The sequence below is a fragment of the Balaenoptera acutorostrata genome, chromosome 4 (assembly GCF_949987535.1).
Source record: "Balaenoptera acutorostrata chromosome 4, mBalAcu1.1, whole genome shotgun sequence".
Classification (NCBI taxonomy): Eukaryota; Metazoa; Chordata; class Mammalia; order Artiodactyla; family Balaenopteridae; genus Balaenoptera; species Balaenoptera acutorostrata.
This window is the reverse complement of record NC_080067.1, coordinates 67,785,425-67,806,277: the sequence shown is the minus strand read 5'-3', so window position 1 is coordinate 67,806,277 and position 20,853 is coordinate 67,785,425. Positions and strand designations below refer to the sequence as shown.

General features: G+C 56.3%; 2 protein-coding genes across 5 annotated transcripts; one reads left to right on the top strand and one right to left on the bottom strand.

Annotated features, from left to right (window-relative positions):
- Window positions 1-277: 277 nt before the first annotated feature.
- On the top strand, window positions 278-11,814 carry CLCN2 (chloride voltage-gated channel 2). The gene is given in 24 exon segments (XM_057546083.1): window positions 278-361; window positions 363-450; window positions 592-723; window positions 1,067-1,195; window positions 1,282-1,415; window positions 1,521-1,598; window positions 1,688-1,766; window positions 1,869-1,994; window positions 2,091-2,175; window positions 2,266-2,367; window positions 3,236-3,320; window positions 3,458-3,613; window positions 3,998-4,067; window positions 4,299-4,409; window positions 4,625-4,838; window positions 5,166-5,299; window positions 5,543-5,715; window positions 5,842-5,956; window positions 6,174-6,247; window positions 6,480-6,539; window positions 6,682-6,720; window positions 6,893-6,997; window positions 11,016-11,102; window positions 11,234-11,814. Coding segments are annotated over 24 exon segments (2,640 nt in total). The 5' UTR covers window positions 278-292; the 3' UTR covers window positions 11,429-11,814.
- A 615-nt stretch (window positions 11,815-12,429) lies between these two features.
- On the bottom strand, window positions 12,430-20,489 carry FAM131A (family with sequence similarity 131 member A). Of its 4 annotated transcripts, none has more exons than XM_057546084.1 (6): window positions 20,189-20,489; window positions 17,777-17,919; window positions 15,482-15,575; window positions 15,065-15,247; window positions 14,790-14,906; window positions 12,430-13,499 (listed from the first exon to the last, which is right to left on the bottom strand). In XM_057546084.1, the coding sequence occupies exons 1-6, from the start codon at window positions 20,223-20,225 to the stop codon at window positions 13,024-13,026; spliced, it is 1,050 nt and encodes a 349-aa protein (XP_057402067.1). In that variant the 5' UTR covers window positions 20,226-20,489; the 3' UTR covers window positions 12,430-13,023. The 4 variants fall into 4 exon arrangements, with proteins under 4 accessions (XP_057402067.1, XP_007195357.1, XP_057402068.1 ...); XM_007195295.2 differs by lacking the exon at window positions 20,189-20,489 and adding an exon at window positions 18,570-18,854; XM_057546085.1 differs by lacking the exon at window positions 17,777-17,919 and having other exon boundaries at window positions 20,189-20,330.
- Between the last annotated feature and the right edge of the window lie 364 nt (window positions 20,490-20,853).

Sequence of the window (20,853 nt, the reverse complement as noted above, 5' to 3'; positions counted from 1 at the left end):
CACTCCTCCTCAGTGCTCCGAGCCTCCCCAGGCTTGTGAGAAGGGGACCGATTATTCAGCCACCCCCAGAGCTGTGTCCCTGTACCTTGGCTGTCCCCATCACTCCAGCCAGGACAGCCCCCACGATCTGCAGTGTGCATTGTTCCCACACCCTAAGCCCAAGTGGGAAGTGTGGGTTCAAGAAGGGGTATATAATGTGGGGACTGGGAGAAGGGGAGTTGAGGCCCCAGGAGCCCTCCCTGCATCCCCACTCGGCCCATGTCCGCTGACCCCCATCTTCCCTATTGCTCAGATGTATGGCCGGTATACTCAGGACCTTGGGGCCTTTGCCAAAGAGGAAGCTGCTCGGATCCGTCTAGGAGGGGCCCGAGCCCTGGAGGGGTCCACCTTCCCCTCGGGCTGCCCCAGAGCTTCTGGAATACGGACAGAGCCGTTGCACCCGATGCCGTAGTGAGACCTGGGTTGGGGCAGGGGACTTGGCTGTGCTGTGCTGAGGGGGTCCAAGACCATTAGAGCTGCCTGTGGGGGAGGGGGGACAGGAGTAGGAGCACTTTGGTGCCAGCCTCCCCTCCTTCCCTTCCCTGCTCCCAGTCTGTACTGTACACTGCCATAAGTTCCTAGTGTCCAGGGTTGGTGAAGACTGGATCTTCCTGGTCCTGCTGGGGCTCCTCATGGCACTGGTCAGCTGGGCCATGGACTATGCCATCGCTGCCTGTCTGCAGGGTGAGGACAAGGGCTGGTGGGGAAGGGCTAGGGAGAACCAACCTGCCTCCTCTGTGCCGCACTTGTCCGTTGACCACTTCCCCCGGCCAGCCTGACTGCCCCATCTTCAGGCATAATCACTGCCACTCACCTAGGCCGCACCTTCTCGCCACCCCTGTCCAACTGACCCTCTTACCTATAGTGATCTTTGTCTCCGTGCGTGCCCTCTAGCCCCCTCCCTACCCCTTGTGCCTGGGCTCTGTGTGATATTCCCTGGGACAGCTTGTCACACCAGTATGTCCAGTGGCCAGGCGGGCACTGGGTGTGCGCTTCGGAGCTCCAATGGCATATCCTCTCCCCACAGCTCAGCAGTGGATGTCCCGGGGCTTGAACACTAACCTCTTACTCCAGTATCTGGCCTGGGTCACCTACCCCGTCGTCCTCATCACTTTCTCTGCCGGATTCACACAGATCCTGGCTCCTCAGGCTGTCGGTACAATAGAAGAGAAAGAGAGGGCGGAGATGGGACCCCCTGAAACAGGCACATCAAATGACTCTCCTGGGATTGTGCCTCTCCAGGGTCCGGCATCCCCGAGATGAAGACCATCTTGCGGGGAGTGGTGCTCAAGGAATACCTCACCCTCAAGACCTTCGTAGCTAAGGTCATCGGGCTGACCTGTGCCCTCGGCAGTGGGATGCCCCTTGGCAAAGAGGTAAGTGCAGGTTGGGGAATAAAGGAGTCCATCAAGTGGAGGAAGAAGCCAGGCCAAGGTCAGGGTGTGCCCCTTCCCCACTCACCACCTGCCCCCACCTCCCAGGGCCCTTTTGTGCATATCGCAAGCATGTGTGCTGCTCTCCTCAGCAAGTTCCTCTCCCTGTTCGGTGGCATCTATGAGGTAAGGGGGACCTTGGGGGAAGGCAGAGGGGAGGGATGGGCTGCTGAGCCCACACTGACGCCGACTCCCCTTTCCACCGCTCTCGCCAGAACGAATCCCGGAACACAGAGATGCTGGCCGCCGCCTGTGCCGTGGGAGTGGGCTGCTGCTTTGCGGCACCCATTGGAGGTGGGCAGTCGGGTCAGCCCCAGCCCTGACCTTGGGTCTGAGCCGATAGGCCAGGCCCAGGCCTCAAGGGGCACTCTCCTTGCCTACACCCCGCCCCCGCAGGTGTGCTCTTCAGCATCGAGGTCACCTCTACCTTCTTCGCTGTGCGGAACTACTGGCGGGGCTTCTTTGCCGCCACCTTCAGTGCCTTCATCTTCCGGGTCTTGGCAGTCTGGAACCGTGATGAAGGTGGGGGACCTGGGGCATGAGAGGAGCCCTGAAATGGCTCAGGTGGGGACCTCCGAGGCTACAGCCACCTCCCTCTGCTGCTCTGCTTCCCTTCAGAGACCATCACAGCTCTCTTCAAAACCCGGTTCCGGCTTGACTTCCCCTTCGACCTCCAGGAGCTGCCGGCCTTTGCTGTCATTGGGTGAGGAGCGGAGGGAGCTGAGGTGGGTCAGGGAGGAGGAGGTAAGAGAGGGGAGACCGCCTTTCACCCAGGTGCTTGTTCCCTCTCCAGTATTGCAAGTGGCTTCGGGGGAGCGCTCTTTGTCTACCTGAACCGCAAGATTGTCCAGGTGATGAGGAAGCAGAAGACCATCAACCGTTTCCTCATGAAGAAGTGAGTTGATTCTGGGGCACTTTGGGTTGCGTGAGGGTCATGGCCTGGGGGAAGGGGGGTGACAGGTGAGACGGCAGATAGTGGCCCAGTCAAAAATAGGCACTCAATGGTGTTTTCCAGACTGATTGAACATTTTGACTTTAATTTGAATTGCCTGAAAATTGGCACTTTTGGATTTTTAGTCAGTGGCAGAGGGCATTTTGGATCAAAGGCTAAGGCTTCCTGTAGGCCCTTGGCCTGGCCCAGATAGCAGTGCTCCCTGGAGAATGTTTGAGTCTTAGTTCTTCCTTCATGGCGCACAGCTCTCTCAGTTGTGACCCTGAGGATTGGGAGTGGGGAGGCCTGAGACATGACTTCTGTTGGGACTGACGTCATTCAGGGAAGGGGCAACCAACTGAACCTGCTCCCTTTGGCACCTTCGGTCAACTTCATGAGTGACCCCGGCTTCCCCCAACACTGACCTTCACTTTTTTTTTTTAACCTCTTTATTGGAGTATATGTTGTGTGACCTTCACTGTTAAGTCACCTCAGAGAAACAGACAGAGGCAGAAGAAACTTGAGGGTAAGGGGAGGCGTCACGGCTTAGAGGTGTCCAGAGAGGGCTGGGGGGATGAATTTTCTGCTGGTGCTACCCACTTAGGGAGTCAGGAGCCAACAGAAAGGCATTTGGGTTCATTATAACCCTGGATGGCCATCACCCTCAGAGACATCGTATCATGAACGGCAAAGGGGGCCTTCTTTCAGAACTGTGTGCTTTTATGTAAGAGCCAAGGCCCTGCTGTGACCGCAGCCCTGAGGTATGTGAGGGCACCCAAGCCTATCACTAGTCTGTAGTAAGTATTTGATGCTATGAAATCTACATCTCTAGACGCCTGCTCTTCCCGGCTCTGGTGACCCTGCTCATCTCTACTCTGACCTTCCCCCCTGGCTTTGGACAGTTCATGGCCGGACAGGTAACCCCAGGCAGAACAGGAACTTGTACTTTCCCTTGGGATGCATCCCTTCTAAAGCCAACAGTCCCTGCTGTCCTGTGGGCCTCTTCCCTTCATCCTGTCTGTCCCCCAGCCTGAGGCACCCTGTTCACCTACAGCTCTCACAGAAAGAGACACTGGTCACCCTGTTTGACAACCGGACGTGGGTCCGCCAGGGCCTGATGGAGGAGCTTGAGCCACCTGGAACCTCACAGGCCTGGAACCCACCACGCGCCAACGTCTTCCTCACCCTGGTCATCTTCATTCTCATGAAGGTGGGGCTCCTTACATATGTATAGCCAACGTAGACTTACTAGGTGTGGGGCACTGTTCTAAGCGCTTTCCGTATGTTAACTCCTTTAAGCCTCACAACAGTGCTGTGAGAAAGGTACTATTAGTACCCCTGTTTTAAAGATGGAAAGTCGAGGCACAAAGAGGTTAAGTAACTGGCCCAAAGTCACACAGCTAGATGGCAGGGTGAGGATTTGAACCCAAGCCACCTGGTTCCTGAGTCCTCCTTTCCTTCACCTCTGGGGGATTCCAAGATAGCTGGGAAGTTTGTGCCTGACTGATAAGCAAGGTAGGCTTCTGGGGTGGAGCTGGGAGCTGCCTGGGGCCAGGAGGCGCCTCTACCTGTTTGAACGACCTCCTGCCTGCAGTTCTGGATGTCTGCACTGGCCACCACCATCCCAGTGCCCTGCGGGGCCTTCATGCCTGTATTTGTCATTGGTAAGTCCTCAGCTGCGGTTCTCCCAGCCTGCACCCTCTGGCCGCCACCTGGCTGTCCCCCGTCTGCCTGGGAGCGGGTTTTGGTCCAGCCCCCGCCCCCACCCCCGCAGTTCAGTCCTCTGCACTGAATGACCCACCGGCCCCCTCCCCTACCCTCTGACCCTCTCTCTTCCTAGTGTCCCTGCCCACCCCCTCCACTACCTGTTTCAATTCCCACCCCCCTCCCTGAAGGAGCAGCATTTGGGCGTCTGGTGGGCGAAAGCATGGCTGCCTGGTTCCCAGACGGGATTCACACAGATGGCAGCACTTACCGGATCGTGCCCGGAGGCTATGCAGTGGTGGGTGAGTGCTCCAGGTCCCTGTCTTGGAAAACCCCTGGCTGGGCCACAGGGCCAGAGGCTCTGGCGCCCCCTGCTGGCAGAAACCAGGCTTCTCTCGGCTGCAGAAGCCCACTCCCCAGGATTGTACTGGGCAGCCCAGAGGGTCCCTACAGGACTGGGGGGTGGGGTCATCTGGGGCCTGGGCACCCTGAGGAGACTGAGGGTGGCTGTCCCCAGGGGCAGCTGCGCTGGCAGGAGCAGTGACACACACAGTGTCCACGGCCGTGATCGTGTTCGAGCTCACAGGCCAGATCGCCCACATCCTGCCTGTTATGATCGCCGTCATCCTGGCCAACGCCGTTGCCCAGAGCCTACAGCCCTCGCTCTATGACAGCATCATCCGAATCAAGAAACTGCCCTATCTGCCTGAGCTGGGCTGGGGCCGCCACCAGTATGGAGGACTGGGTGACGAGGGGGGAGCGGTTGAGGGGCAGAAGGCACCCTAGGACTCCCTCCCACCCACCTCCAGCAAGGTCTTCAGCCAGTGAGGCTGGGAGACCAGCCACCCTGCTCCCTCCTGGCCAGAGCTGCCCTTGTCCACTCCCTGGGGGAGCTGTGGCTGACCCACCCGATCAGAACGAAGGCAGTAGGTACACCTCGGCCCTTAGCCCTTGTCCCCATAGGCTCTGGGGCCTTCCTCACAGCCCTGGGATACCCTCACGGCCCGGGCTACCCTCCCCATGCTGACGGCAAACCACGTGCCTCTCTCTGCCCTCAGGCAGTACCGGGTGCGAGTGGAGGACATCATGGTGCGGGATGTTCCCCACGTGGCCCTCAGCTGCACCTTCCGGGACCTGCGGTTGGCACTGCACAGGACCAAGGGCCGCGTGCTGGCCCTAGTAGAGTCCCCTGGTGAGACCAGGAGGGGGCCCAGGTGCTAGGGTCATCTGCCCGGGTTGCTGCTCAGGAAGGGGGAGGGGCAGGAACTCAGGACCAGTCTCCTTGGTTCCAAAGGCAGTAAGCTAGCAAACCCAGCCAGGGTTTCCCTAGGGAGTGTGGTCTGTGTCCAAGGCCCCACACTGGGTGTGAGAGAAGGTCAGGGGGGTAGGAGGGCCTCACCCCCAGTTCCTGAGTCCTCCCACCTGCTCTATCCAGAGTCCATGATCCTCCTGGGCTCCATCGAGTGCTCACAGGTGGTGGCATTGCTGGGGGCTCAGCTGAGCCCAGCCCGCCGGCGGCAGTACATGCAGGAGCATCGAGCTGCCCGGACCTCTTCACCCTCCGATCAGGAGAGTCCCCCCAGCCCTGAGACCTCCCTCCTCTTCCAGGTGAGGGGAAAAGCCCCATGGCAGGGACACCCAGACTTCCTAAATGTCATTGTGTAGACTGTTTGGGAGGGTGACTTAGAGGTGGTCCGAGGCCATGGGCTCCCCAACCCCTTCCTGCCTGTGCAGGTGAACACAGAAGACTCGGGCTTCCCTGCAGCACGGGGGGAGACTCACAAGCCCCTGAAGCCTGCTCTCAAGAGGGGGCCCAGCAACACCATGAACCTCAAGGAGAGTCCCACAGGTGAGCCCATCTGCTAGCACGACGGAGCCAGAGACCAGCCCCGGAGACGCACTAGGGTCCCTGCCCAACCTTTTTACTGGAGCACATCCCAGCTAAGAGGCTGCCCAGATGGGCCAGGAGTAGAACCAGGACGCCTCTCCCCTTGCCCTCCTCACCTCTCCTGGTCCTCTCCAGCAAGGACGACATTGCCCTCAGGGCCTTGTGTTTGGGAACACAGGGAACATGGAGCAGGCGGGCATCGCCCTCAGAAGCCTCTTCTGTGGCAGTCCGCCCCCCGAGCCTGCTTCAGAGGTGAGTGGTTAGAGCCTCTCCATCTGGCTCTTTCTCTCCAGCTCTCTCTCTGACGCTGAGACCACCTGTCCGTTAACCCTGCAGTGCCTGCCTCCACTCTCTCTGCCCTTCTGCCCTCCTGGATATCAGCTGTCCCTGCATTGTGCCCTTCCTCCCAGCCCCACCACTTTCCCTCACCTCCCTCCTCCCTATAACATCCACTCCTCTTCTCTCTGGTTTGGCGCTAACAAAGTTGGAGAAGTCGGAAACATGTGACAAGCGCAAGCCGAAGCGGGTCCGAATTTCCCTGGCGGTAAGTGCTCCCTTTCTTCCTGCAGCTCAGGAGCACTAGACAGGGAGGGCCGGGGTCTAGGCAGGGTAAGCTTCCCCTGAGCTGGTGAGATACACCACCTCCCCCAAGCCCCTAGCTGCCAACCTTCCTTCCTCTCTCCTAGAGTGACTCGGACCTGGAAGGCGAGATGACCCCTGAGGAGGTAAGGTGTGACTGGACTCTGGACTCTTCTTCCTGAGTGTGTTCAGTCATCATATTGGCTGCTGTCCCCATAGGAGGGACCATGGGGTAGGAAAAAGGGCAGGCCAACTTTCAAGGAGGTGAGAGCAGCTGTTGGCACTTTCTCCCTAACCCTCCTAGTCTTGTCCCCTCAGATTCTGGAGTGGGAGGAGCAGCAACTAGATGAACCTGTCAACTTCAGTGACTGCAAAATTGACCCTGCCCCCTTCCAGCTGGTGGAGCGGACCTCTTTGCACAAGGTAGGGCCAGAGGCCCGGGGCCGCCTGGGCTCTCAGGAGCACAGGGTGGGGAGCTAAGTCCTCCCACAAGTTTGGACTCAAGCCAGTGGGGAAAAAAGAGACAGCAGAGAGTGGGCTCTGTGCTGAGATGTTTTTCAAACACATTGCTCCAAACGATGGGAGGCCAGGAGCAGGGCCCCTTAGCCTCTTCCTGCCTATGGTGAAGCCAAGCATCATTTTTCTTCTGCTCAGCCTTGCCCCCAGGGAACTCTGGACCAAAGCGGCAACAAAGACAGGGCTGGAGCTGGGTGGAAGCCAGAAGGCCTCTGACCCTCTAGAGTCAGAGCTAGGCAGGAGGCTGCCAGCGCCTGACAAGGCTGATACACCCACACTGAAAAAAATGGGTGAGAAATAGGCAGGATAAGAAAATCTAATAAACAAGCGAACAAACATCCAAGTAGGATTGGGGACACTGCAGAGAAGAGATAAACAAAGATGAGAAGTGCCTAGTGGGGGGCTTGGAATGTCAGACCCCAGAAAGTCTGACTCAGTGTAGGCCAAAGGAAAACTGGTAGAGACACAGGAAGATAGCTCAGCAGAAGGTCACAATGGCCTGCATAAATGCAGAGAAAACTGGAGTGCAGACAGGTTGGCAGTGGGTGAGGCTGATGCTAACAGAGGGTGGGGGCTCTCTTCACAGAACTGCCTCGGGCCCCCCCAGAATGGCGCAGCCGGCATTATTGGGCACCTTCAGGCCTCTAAGCGAAGGCAGGGAGTACAGGCACACCCAGCAGGCCGCTTGGGCAAAAACCAGGGGGGTTTAGCTAAATTGTTGACAGATTTAACGTGCAAGCCTGTGAGCACATTAGACGGGGGAAGGGGAGAAATTTTCCCAAGGTCTGCAGCTTGGGCAGCTAGCTTAGACACAAACTGTGCCCAAGAGCCAGCCTAGTGCAGACAAGCAGGGCAGGAAGAACAGGGGACAAAAACAAAAAAGCAAAAGGTAATAAAGGAACATATAAGCCTTTGGGTAAAGACCTCGGATCAAAATGAGTGGGGAACTGCAGTGCAATTGCAAGAAAAAAAGAAGATAGGCCTGTGAATAATACATATGGCTTTTATTTAAAGCCTTTCTTCCTAAGACCTCTAAAGCATTTCCATCACCTTACTTAATCCTCAGACATCACACGATGATGATGATAATGGTGACGTGTTTTTTTTAGTGCCTGCTACATGCCAGGCAGTGGGCTAAGCTCTTCACATGTTTAATCCTCACAACCACCTTGTAAGATGGGTATTGTGATATTCTGGTTTTTCTATTCTAGTTTTTATGAGGACATTGAGATTCAGAGAGGTTAAGCAGGTTGCCCAAGGTCACACAGCTAGTAAGTAGCAGAACTAGGCCTGGAATCCAAGATGGTCTGACCCAAAAGCCTGTGGATTTAACCATTTAACCATTTTAATACACAGGGAGGCAGTGAGGAGGTTACTTGCCTGAGTCAATATAGCAGAGTCAGGCCCAGAGGCCAGATTTCCTGGCCCCAATCCCAGGATTCTTTCGGAAGGCGAAACTGACCCTCTCCCTGTCAATTCACTGTTCCCAAGCCCAAGAAGTATGGGCCCTCCAATGGGCTCCCTGGTGTCTAATTAAATGAAAATGAAAAAGAACAAAGTAGGTGTTTGTTGCAAACTTAAAACTCAGAGGACGAAATGAAGCCTTTGAGGAACCAACTAACAAAAGTATAAAGAACTGAAAGTGATAAGAACATACAAGATGAGAATTCAAAATGTCCTTGTAGGCCTGAGGAGTCAGTAAGTAGTAGCCCAGTGAAGTCCAGGAAAGGAACATGCAGAGGGGAGAGGAATACACTGGAGACTATTTAGGAACCTGTGCAACTGGACGTCCCCATACCATCAGAGTGCCTCATTCATTCAGGGCCACCTGCAGAGCATCAGTGGGTGGAGGGGGGAAGCTAGAGTGCCAGCGGGCTGAACCCGAAACCTTGTCACATTTCTTAGCCTCTGTGCCTCACTTTCCTTCTCTGTAAAATGGGATCGTTGTGCCAACATAGGTTTTTCTGAGGATTAAAGTTGATAACATGTGAAGCACTTAGAACAGTGCCCAGCACATAGTAGGTATTCGATATATGTTAGGAATTACTGCTACTGCTTATACTGAGAGGTGAACAACAGGAGACTTTAAAAGATGGTGTCGTGAGGGAAGGGCTGAAGCGTGGAAGAAATGGATGTTCTCAGAAAAGGATGAGTGATTATCTGAGGCTGGAAGCTGGGGTGCCTGGCGGCATCTGAGGCTGGAAAGACAGGCTGAGGCGAGTTTGGGAAGGGTCTTAATGGGCCATTCTGGGGAGTCTGGGGTCTAACTCAAGTTTGGGAAAGCTCTTAGGATGGCAGAGCCAAGCTGGAGGGAAGGGAGGCAGAAAGCAGAACCCATTAGGATGTTGCAGCCCTGTCTGGTGAGGATGGTGAGGAGGTTGGGGGGAATGGCCAGGACGTTCAGAAAGTCAATCAATAAGGCTTAGTGGGACAAGTGGTTTGCAAATCTAAAAAGCATATAGTCTGCCAGAAGCTCACTCTGATTAGGATGGTGGAGAACAGAAAATCAAGGGGAACTATTTAATAGGATCCTTGGGAGAAGATGAGAGGGATTATTAAATGATAAGAAGGCAAGGCTAAGGGATTATTGAAACAGGAAACCTTATAACGATGTTTCCCTCCGAAGTCTTATGAAGAAATTAAAGATAACTTGTAGCACATAGGATTCAAGTTAGATATGAGGAGGAACTTGCTAACCACATGACAGTTATGACATAGGCATGGAAGGAGCACAGAAAAGTGTATTCTAAAACTGAACTTCTGTTTATCTCCTTTTATAATTACTGTCATGTCTTAGATGGAGAATTTAGCACTGTATAATAAAACATTTTTAAAGTATTAAGATGATAACAGTGAGTTCTGAGTAAGTGGTACTCAGGAAGCTGGGTTATTAATGCCCATTTTGATTCAAATATTAAGCCAAAAGGCTTACAAGTAAACTCAAAACAGTGCGATAAATGATGGGCCAAAAATTCCAGGAACTGCTGAGTCAGTAGAGTGTTTTTCAAGACATCTGGCCCAAGAAAATCCACTTAGAGCACAAGGGGAACTGCCAGACAATTTCTGAACCCTTGGTGATTACATTCAAAAGCCTGGGGTGAGGGCCCGAAGCAAGAAAAACATGAGAGGATGGGCGTGACTGTTGTCCCCCTGGACTGCAAGCTACATCTCAAAAGGACCCGGGATGCTACTTGGGCCCCAGAAAAGGCAAACTGTTTGAGAGATGTAGAGCGCTGCAGGCCAAGATTGGAGGGGTACCAAAACTGGCCAGCCAACTGAGAGCCAATGGGAAGTGTGTATCAGCCACAGAGGTGAGTTAGAGGCAGAGGATTCAGGGCCAATACCCCTAAGGGGGAGTGGGGTGCGTGTGGAACTTCAGTCCGTGACTAATTGGACAGCTGCATGGGACGACTGGGGCTGTGCTTCCTCCTTCTATAATGTGATGAAAAGTGAGCTGGGGCTGCAAGGCCACTTCTTCCTGATGACCTTGAGCAAGTCACTTCAGCTCTGACCCTCATGTTGCCTCTCCTGTAGAATGGGTATCATACTTACTTCTCAGGACACTACTGAAATTAAATGTTAATGTAGGAAAGACCTAGCCCGGTGCCTGGCCAATCATCTGATGTCGTATTTCAACAGTTGTTCTCTCCTCTGTCCTCCTTTCTAATGTGGGACAAAGAAGCCTTCCTCTGTCCCTTGCTCCATCAATGTAAGCAACATAAAGATTCCCACTATCAAGTTTCTGAGGCTTGGTTACAGAAACATTCTGTTGTTCTTTTTCCTCCAGTGGTTCTGTCCCCTTCCTCACCATCCATCCTCACCCCTTCTACTGCTCCCCACCACCTTGTTCTGGGTCCCTCTGGCCTATAATCTAGAGCTGTCCCCTCACACATCAAGTCCAATGTGTTTTCTCCCCACCCCACAGACTCACACCATCTTCTCACTGCTGGGAGTGGACCATGCTTATGTCACCAGTATTGGCAGACTCATTGGAATTGTCACCCTAAAGGAGGTGAGATGATAGTGACCACTTCCACTTCCCAAAAGGCTCAGAGGCTTATGTCCAGCCACCTGGGGAAGTGCTGGGGAGGAGTCTGAGCAGGGAGCTCCGAGTCCACACATCTGATCCTCTCACCTTTCCAGCTCCGGAAGGCTATCGAGGGCTCTGTCACAGCACAGGGTGTGAAAGTCCGGCCGCCCCTTGCCAGCTTCCGAGACAGTGCCACCAGCAGCAGTGACACAGAGACCACCGAGATGCATGCACTCTGGGGGCCCCGCTCCCGCCACGGCCTCCCCCGGGAGGGCAGCCCTTCTGACAGTGACGACAAGTGCCAGTGATCCCCTCAAGGGGTGGCCTGGGATGGCAGTGGCCACGGCTGTCGGCCCAGATCCTGCAGCTCTCCTGTTCCTTCTGCCTTGAGAAAACAGGAGCTCCAGCCCCGCTTCCAGACCTGGGGTGCTAGCTTCTCCTGGCTCATCCTACCTGAAATCTGACCCAGTGCCCACCTGCAGCAAGTGTTCCAAGGGCAGGAAGGTCGGCACTGCCCTGACAGGATGGGGGTGGGCACTTGACCCCTGCTCCCCCTTTGAGGGAAGGGGTAGAACTAATATGGGTTTATACTGGAACCTCCTGTGACCAGATGTATATAGAGATTTACAAAGATTTTTATATTAATTTAATAAAACAAATTCTTAAATAGAACAAAATAAACACCTAATGAGCCACTTCTATGTAGAATGCCTGTGCCCACCAGCTCTTGTTCTTACCTTGGGCCCTCTCACCTGCCAAAGCCTACAAGGCTCCAGATTCAGCAGCCACCCATCCCCGCCCGACAGCCGTAAAACTCCAGAGCCTGCTGTCCGTGGAATGCAGGGTCTGCAGAGGCCACCACCGCTCGCTCATCAACACCCCGGTTGGGGCGCAGTCCCCCAGTAAGGTAGCTTTGGCCTTTTGTTCAGCCAAGAAAGGCACTACCCTCTTTCCTCCCCAAGGAGAGACGCTCCCTCATGACTGTCACTCGTTGGCACCATTCCTGCTGATAGCTGCCCGGCCACCCGTGTGGCCCCCTTGTGGCCCTCTCTGGAAGGACATCCAAATCACGGCTCCGTGGCAACCAGAGCCATCCCTTCTTCCAGCTCCACCCTAAAGAGAACTCTCTAGTGAATGGGGCAGCCCCCGGGCTGAGAGCCACCAGGACCCTGACCACATGTCCTACAAGTAGCTGGGAAAGGGCCCAGACCCCGCCAGGGGGGCCAGGGAAAGGGCCGAGAGTACAGGCTTTCATCATTCCAGTGCCTCCCAGAGAAGATCCGACTGAAAGAACAGACCAAGACCCCTCTTTAGGAAAAAGAAGATTTAGAGACGATGGACAGGTGAAGCACAGCACGAGCCCAGCTGGGCGAGGGGCCCTTGGGGGGACAGCTCAATCCAGAGGCTCCAGGAGGGTCAGAGCCAGCCCCCCACCCCGGGCGGGGGCAGTTCTGTCAAGCACTACACATGGACTCGGAGGTGAGGAGAGAAGCAGAGGAGAGGCAGGGGGAGGGGGCGGGGAGGCAGGGCTCCCTCCCGCTCCACCCCACACAGCCCAGTCACAGCTGCCCCCATAGGGGTTCACATCACCCGAGGGGGAAATGTGCACGTGGTGGTTTTGATTTAAGAACATGAACATCACTGTCTGCCACAGCTGTAGCCATGCCCCAGGGGCCCCGGGCAACCCCCGGCAAACCCCAGGAGTGGGGGCAGGACATGCGCCCCCAGCCTGGCCCCTGCCTCCTCTGAACACTTTCATGCAAACACACAATGGAGGAGTGAGTGCTCCCAGGAGCCCTCCAGGCTTTGGAGCTCTGCTGGAAGCCTCGCCCGTGCTTGGGCACAGAGGCTCTGCCCCCAGCAGTGGCCAGGGGACACATGCCACCATCGGGCATGATGTGGGTCACTGTTCCTCTGGCTCCACCTCATCCTCGTCTAAGGACACCACCCCAGAAGAAGCTACGTCAGAGGCTTGCCGCTGCCGTTCCCAGCTGCTCGCTGGCGGCAGGCAGAGCGGCTGGCAGTCCTTGCAGGGGGCTGGCTCCTCCTCAGCGGGAGAAAGGCAGGACTCTGTGAGGGGCGAGCTGTAGAGCGAGTCCTGGGCCTCCAATGGGCCCAGGCTGCGGAAGGCACTTTCCCGGCTGTGGGGCAGTTTGGCGAGGAGCAGCTCGTCGCCCAGCAGCTGGGAAGCCAGGCGGGCCGGGGAGCCCAACAACCCGTCCTCCAGGCTGCACAGACTAGAGCACAGGGTCTCTGGGGACACGGTCTGCGAGCAGTCGCTCTCGGGTTCCACGGAGCCCTGGCGCATAGGCCGGGAGAATCGGTGGCCGGTGAAGAGGTCCTGGAGGTGGGGCCCCAGGGGCAGCTGCCCAGCCGTGTCTGCAGGGGGAGAGAAAGAAGACAGCCCTGCTAGCCCCACTTCAATTGGCCAACCTGGGATGGAAGCCGCATCCTCCCAGCTCCACCCTCACAGGAGCTGAGTAACTTGGAGCAAGTCACTTAACCTCTCAGTGCCTCGATTCCCTTAATGGTGAATTGGGGGTTATACATTTACAGGGTTCTTGAGAGAACAACAGACTCTAGTACACCGTATGAAACAAAATATACAGGGATACCATACATGGTGCAGGTTGTTCACTGCACAAGGGGAGCCTGTCCAAGGCAGTGAGTGAGGGCTGAATTTCAGCCCTCACTCTACCCACCAAGCAACATGCCCTAGCATGGGTTTGTGCCCACCAGATAAAGACATGCCTTTTTCTAATTTGCACAAAGATTCCACATAGGCTAGCAGTGGCCTTGGATAAATGTTAGTTATTATCATTATACCAGGAGTCAAAGCAGGCCTGGAACTCAATTAAACAAAAACGCTTGTGGTTCAGGCATCCAAATCAGTCCCCTCTGGACCACAGCAGCAGTCTCCAATCTGCTCTAATGTATTGCCCACCTTGGAGAACTTGTTAATTAGCTGGAGGGATCGGGGCGGGTGGAGGCAATCTTCAAAGGCAAAGAGGTGGGGGGTGGGGGGGAAGGTGGCCTGTGAGGTTTGAGCCCAGAAGCTACAGAGAAAGTCAGCCATGTGGTTCAGAGAATGGAAGATGAAAGGAGGGCCTCTGCACAGCTGCACGGCCCCCCGCAGGGCCCCCTCTGCATGCCCTGGCCCAGAGAAAGGTCCACAGGCCGGCCTTGGCTGGAAGGCAAGGATGCTGAGCTGGAGCCAGCGGCCCTGGGGGCAGTCCAGGCCCAGCAAGCCTTCCTGTTTGCCTGGGGCCCCGGCCCTGTGAGGAGCCGCGCTGCTGCACAGCCAGCCGGAAGCGGACCCTCTCAGAGAGCAGCTGCAGAGAACGTATCAGTGAGGTCTCTGGACCTTTTTTTTTTTTTTTCAGGACTGCAAAGCCCAACTGTACAGACAGGCAGAGAAGGCTCAGCACCTGTGGAAAAGGAACCACTCCATTTCCAACTGCTGACTGCCCACCCACAAACGTAGATAGCCCTCCTACCCCTTGAATGTCAAGGACGGCCTGGACAGAGTCTGTCCCTCTCCTCTCCCCTTCCACAGCTTGAGGACATTCCGGATCTCCCCTTCCAAAACAAAGGCCGAGCTCTGAATCACAAGGCCCATCAGGCAGTTCCACCCCAGCTGGCAGCACGAGCAATGGGATGTCCCCTCACCTGAGTCAGTTCCCCCAGCAAAGTCCTCATCATAGGATTCATCGGTGGAGTCCTCACCATCCACTGACGACCATGCCCGGAGCTTGGCTTCTGCAATGGCGAACTGCTCGGCCACTCCTGAGAGGAAGGACACAGAATTCGTTTAGCAGAGAGGATGAACTAAGACTAGGACTCAGCTTGGACACAGGAGAGGGTAGACACAGGGGTGTAGAAAGACTCCAGCCCCCACATCAGGCCCAAGGAGAGGCACACGAGCATCCCTACGATAAACCCACCTGCAGCAAAGCGAGCCTCTTGTTCACCCTCACTGAGGTCTGAGTAGGAGGAAAAGGCTGATTCTAGGGCAGCGGGCGAGTCACTTGGCTTGCTCCAGCCCTTCCACTCAATGAGGTGAGCCACTCGGCCCTGGGCCATGGCAGTGGGCTTGGTCACGTGGTCCTTCACTACCTGGGAAATACCTGAAGGTGGGGCAGAGTGAGGAAAGCTGGTAAGGGGAAAGACCAGGGAGCATCTGGGAGGGAAGTGGTAGGGTCCACATGTGCCCTTGCGTGAGAGGAGGGGGCTGGGATTCATCTGAGAAAGACAGGAAAAGGGAGATCCCAGCAAGAGCTCACAGGATACAGTCCCCAAGGGCACGTGCAAAAGGGCAAAGAAAGGACCAAATGGCCAGAGGCACGGGAAGGGGTGCATACCATGCAGGGAGGATCTGGCCAGCGCAGCGATCTCCTGGATAGTTAGGGCTCTTCGGGACTTGGGCAGCATCGCGACTGTGTCTCCAACATTCACCTTGGGTGACAGCATCAGAGGGTGAGTGCCCCTCTGACAGCAGTGTCCCCCAGATGCCCATACTCCACCCAAGGCATCAAGCAGATGTGGGAGCTGAGAAGAGATGCCAGAGCATCTCAGATGTCCCAGTGGCTGCTGGGATATGTAAGAGGGTAAGAAGCCAGGATCAGCAAACTGTGTCCTCCCAGGGAGCAACAGAAACTCCGGCAGGCCCAAAGAAGCAGAACTGCCGCTAACCCTCCACCGTCCCAGCTTGCAGAGGGGAGGGAAGCAGGTTGGCAAGTAAACGGAGTGGGGCCTTTGAGAAGAGCAAAGAGGAGGGGACAAGGGTATGGGAAGAGGGACTTCCTTCAGGTCCTCTCCCCCCTTGCCCCTCTCCTCCTCTCAGTCTTCTGACCCCCATTCTAGCTGTTTCTAGAGCCTACAAGGGCCACAAACTCAGCATGACCAAAACCAAGCCCAACACCTTCTCCCCATATCTGGCCCTGCTTCCAGACTTCCTGACTTTGCATCACCCCACCATTCGCCCATTCAGCCTGGCTCCAAACCTCAGCTCTCCCCCAGGCCTTGCTTACCCGTATCTGTTGTTAAGACCTAACGATTCCATCGCCAAACTGTCTCTTATACTACCCTCAACCTTTCCACTCCCACTGCCCCTGAGAGAAAGCCCTCAGTGCCCCTTGCCCAGATTAGCACAAGTGGTGGTCCCCTAAGTTCCGACTCACGCTGAGACTTGGAACACGCTGTTTTCTCAGCCCAGAATGTTGTGTATGTAAGTGTTCCCCTCCCCCCTTCCCATGACTGTCTGGCTCTTTCTCATCTTTGGGGTCTTGGCTGAAATATTACTCCCTCAGAGAGCCTTCCTGGCCACCCTACCAGTAGTCCATCCTCCCTCTGTAGTCTGTAACAAGTCACCATCCTCAATCAACATACCCCGTGTGTGTCATTATGGTCTATTTCCTGTGTTTCCTTATTTCTTGCTGATCTTTAGCTCTTTGAGGAATTTGGTCTCTCTTGGTCACTGCTGCACCCTTGTGTTTAACACAGCGCCTGGTACACAGTAATCTCTCAAAATACATAGGCTGAATGAATGAGGCAAAGTATAAATGTAAACAAATAATTTTCCTGGAGTGCAACTGGTCACAATATGTCCCTATTTAAAATCTTTCCTGGACTCCTCCAAGGCCCAGTGAAGTGCAAGCTTCACAGTCAGGCACTGAAGGAACCCACTCCGTGAGGCCTTGGCCTCCTTCCAGGCCTGCTTGGAATCCACCACTGATCTCCTCTGCCCAGTAAAAGTCCACTTCCCCACCTGCCCTCCAGGCAAAGGAACGCAGCTTTCCCCTGGGCGAAGAATGCCGTCCTTGCCTGACAAAATGCTCCCTACCATTTAAGGCCTGACCCTCAAGTGCCACCTCCCATTATGTTTTCAGTCCAGTTTCTCTCTCTGTCCTCTTGGATGCCTGCAGCCCCACCTCAGCGATGCCCTTGCATCTCTCCTGAGGGATCTTGGGATGGCAAAGCCTGAGTCTGATTCACCTGGGTTCCTACCTCCACCCTACCCCTGGCTCAGCACTCCTTGGCAGCCCGGGAAAACGTTTCCCTCAATGAATGAATGAAGTCAGAGGCACACGCCCCCTCCTCGGCATTGCCTAGCTCTCCTCCGTTTCGTTCCCACCCCTCAGAAGAGGGACTCCACCTGCCCCTTGACCTCAGGCCCACCCTGTCCCTCCCCTTCAGTACCTGGCTGACAGGGCCCCCAGGGTGGTGCCGGCAGCTTCTGGCCGGGCCTGGGGGGAGGAGCACCTGGTGGGTGTTTCCTGGCTCGCCCCCCTCCCTCCCATCACTCCCCCCAGCCACCGCCATCCTTGCCTGCGCTCGCGCAGCTGCGGCCCAGGCCCAGAGAAAAGGTGTATGTCTCCCTGGCAACCCATCACCATGCAACAGGGTCTCCAGGGATACGGCCCGGGATGCGCTGACGTCAGGGCCCAAGGCGCAAGCAAGCCCGCCCGCTGGCACAGCGCCAAGCAGAGCAGACCGGCACGGGGGCGGCCTTGGGGCCCCGCCGGCCGGATAGCGCCTCCGCTCGCTCGCAGGAAAAGGGAGCCAGGAGTAGGCTGGCGAAGCGGGGGTGGGGCACACAGATCCCCTTCACGTGGATGCGGGCCCCCTCCCCACTACCAACACCAGGGGCCCAGCACCTCTGGCAAGTCCTGGCTGTCCACTGAGGAAGGGCGGGAGGACCGGCTCCAGCCTCGGAGGGTCCGAGCAGATCCCAAGGAAGATAGAGAGAGGCCCCGAGGAAGTTCGATCCACTCCACAGCCCACGCCGGATCCGAGGCCACTGAGGGGTGGGGGGAAGGCTTTTCAGCGGGGCTCCCACTTCTGCCGAGATGCCCATTTTCATCCGGGGCTGCCGTTCCATTTCTCCATACCACCTCCCCCATCTCCCAGAATATAAGCATCCACCTGGAGCGCTCCTCAAGTCTGAAAGCCCCCATCCCACAGCCCTGAACTTCAGGCCTCCGGGGCCGTTTTGTTGCAGCCACTCCCCACCATCCTCCTCAAGATATATCGTGCCATCAAAGCCCTAGGTATGAAACCTAAACTTTGATAAATCCGGAATCTTCTCAGGTTTCTCAGCCTACCCATTCCTCTTGGAAAGCACACCACAGTCTTCCACCACCATCACCACCACCACCACCACCACCAACTTGGACCCTTTACAGGCTTGCTCTGGTTCCTTCCTCTCGCCAGCCACAGCTTGTGCGCAGCCCTTTACTCTTCTTTTCTGACAAACGCGTGATTTTTTCTGACTTTCGCCCCAGTCCCCTAAGGCTTTTTCCTAATGCCCTGTCTGGCCCCAACTTGGTTGCTCCTATTTCAGCCTGGTTCCCAAAATCTAAGCCAGAGTAATTTTCCTCTTGCCACATAAGCATCCTACTCCAGAGCTTTCCATCACCTCCCAAATCACATCTGCGTCCCTGATCTCACCTCTGCGACTTGTCTGACAAGTCCATCGTCCTCCAGGTCCTTCACGCTGCCACAGAAACATTTTGCCCAGCACAGAAATCATAGGCATGCTGGCTGTGTTGATGCAGAGAACCAAAAGCCCAGAACTGCTCCAGGCTCAGCTCCCAGTTCTATTCCTATTTTGGATCCGGATGCTGAGCCAGTCCCCTCCCCACTTGGAACCTGTGCCTAGTCACATAAGGAGAACACTTCTGCCTCATGGCTTTGAGGAGGTGGGAGCGCCAGGGCCCAGCTGAGCTCTCTGGAGCTCAGGGAGATGAGGCTCATCCCCTAGACAGTGCCAACAGGCAATGTACATAACAACTGACCTTTAGCTGGAGCAGCCGTCTCTGTCCCTGAGCCTCAGCCAGCTGGTGGTCCCCAGAAATGCTACCAACCAGAAGGAAGACACAAGGTTACAGGCCATCCCTGGCCGCCAGCTGGTACCTAATCAGGGCTCTTGAGTCTAGTCATGAGGTCAGCCAAACTCTCCTGACTAAAGGAGGGATGACTTCCTGAACTCCAAGCCTTAGCAGGGCCAGAGGAATCAGAGCAGCCTGCTGCTTCTCAGCTTCAAAAGTCATGAGATTAATTTAGGACTACAAATCCCAGAATTCCTCATGGGAACCCAAGTAAAGTACAAATCTCAGCTAGAGTCTTAGCTCCAAAGAACCTCAAGTACCACACATACTAAGGCCTGTGTGACTGACCGCCTGCCCTGAAAGCCCAGGACCCATTCCAAACCCAGCCCTCAATGTCACAAGTTCCTGCCTGGTCTTAGGCGTGGGGAAATCCATGACACTGGAGTTAAGTAGGCTGGCCCACCTCAGACACTAGAACTAAGGCCAGGCCACAGTGTGCACCACCATCTGTGGGAACCAAGGCCCAAGCAGGGATCAGCAGTTGTGGGAAGGATGCCCTGATAGCCTCCCTTGGACTCCTGTTTCCCTCCACAGGGTAGGATGATTTTTGTTTTCGTTGGGAGTGGGGTAAGGGAACTAAAACAGTTTTAAGAGGTGAGAGGTGAGCAGGTGCTCACAGGTGCCCCCAAATGGGGCCGCGGTTCGCTTCATCAACCTGCAGACTCTAAAGCGGGTAATAAGTTTAGTCAAAAACTCCGTGGTAGGGAGCATGGCCAGCGTTTCCAGACTATCTCCTGAAGGGGGTTGGGACACAGCTCGGAGAGGCAGGTTCCCAGCACAGGGCCACTCCCAGGACAGTGAGAGGAGAGATGTAGGCTGAGGGGGGTGATCGTGAGTGGGCGTGCAAGGCCAGTCGCCACGGGCTGGAGAGGGTTGACCAGCCCCTCTCTAGGCTGTGCGCCTCCTGCCACCCTCAGCGGTGGGGAGGCAGGCGGAAAGACCACGAGTCCACCCAGCAAAGCCCAGAGGCAGGCAGCAGGCCTTTAGGAGCGAGCCCGAGTCGGCTTAGCCCCCTCCCGGCTCGGCCCGCTCCCTCCTCTTGCCGGGCCCGCCTCCCCAGTGCAGGCTCCTCCCTCTCCCAACACCAGCCCCCTCCTCAAGGCCCCCACCCCCCCGCGGCCCGCGCACCGGGCAGCCGCAGCCCGACTCCCCAACACTGGCCCGGCCTCCGCCTCTTACCCTGACCCGCCGGGCTCCGAGAGCCGATACAGCCCATGGCCGGGCACCCAGGCACGCTAGCCCGCGCTCGGGGCCCGGGCCATCGCCTTGCAGAGGGTCGGGCCGCGGCGCCACCGGGGAGGGGAGAGCCCGTGAGAGGGGAGGGGGTGGGAGCCGCGCGTCCGCCAACGCTCCCGGGAGAGGGAACCGGGCTAGTGACGTAAGCTCGGGGGTGTGGCCACCCCCGCGTCACCACCCAAAGCGGGCGGGGCGAAGCGGACGTCACAGCCACACAGACGGGGTCTGGGGCCGAGTCCGGCGAGAAAAGCTCGTCCTCTGCTCACAGACCCGACTGCGGAGTGACCTGAAGGCAGGAGGGGTGGGGACCGAAGGGACGGGGCACGGACGAAGACTCACTGGGCCCGTGCTACCGGTCATACTGCATGGGGAAAGAAAACCTCATTGTGTCCAGGGTTCTCATCTTTTCAAGATGAGACCTTGAAGCCATGGGTTTCAGCTATAGACAGCCTGAAACCCAGGGCCTTCACACACAGGAGTCCGCATCACATTCTGGTAGGAGCCGAGACAGGCAAGTGTGTTCTATGAAGTACCCCACAGCTGTGTTCCCCTTCTCCCCTCCTAATCAACAGTGAGCCTTAACCATGTCCACTTTGAGGGCCAACCCT

What these genes read in the sequence shown, in the direction of transcription:
- FAM131A (XM_007195295.2), bottom strand. Translation starts at nt 18,657, where the DNA reads ATGCCTATGATTTCTGTGCTGGGCAAAATGTTTCTGTGGCAGCGTGAA. An exon ending in AGAGGCTCGCTTTGCTGCAG is followed by an intron (nt 14,907 to 15,064) that starts GTGGGTTTATCG and finishes CCTTCCTCTCAG; the next exon opens with GAGTGGCCGAGCAGTTCGCC. An exon ending in TGCTGGGGGAACTGACTCAG is followed by an intron (nt 13,500 to 14,789) that starts GTGAGGGGACAT and finishes CTCCCCCTGCAG; the next exon opens with ACACGGCTGGGCAGCTGCCC.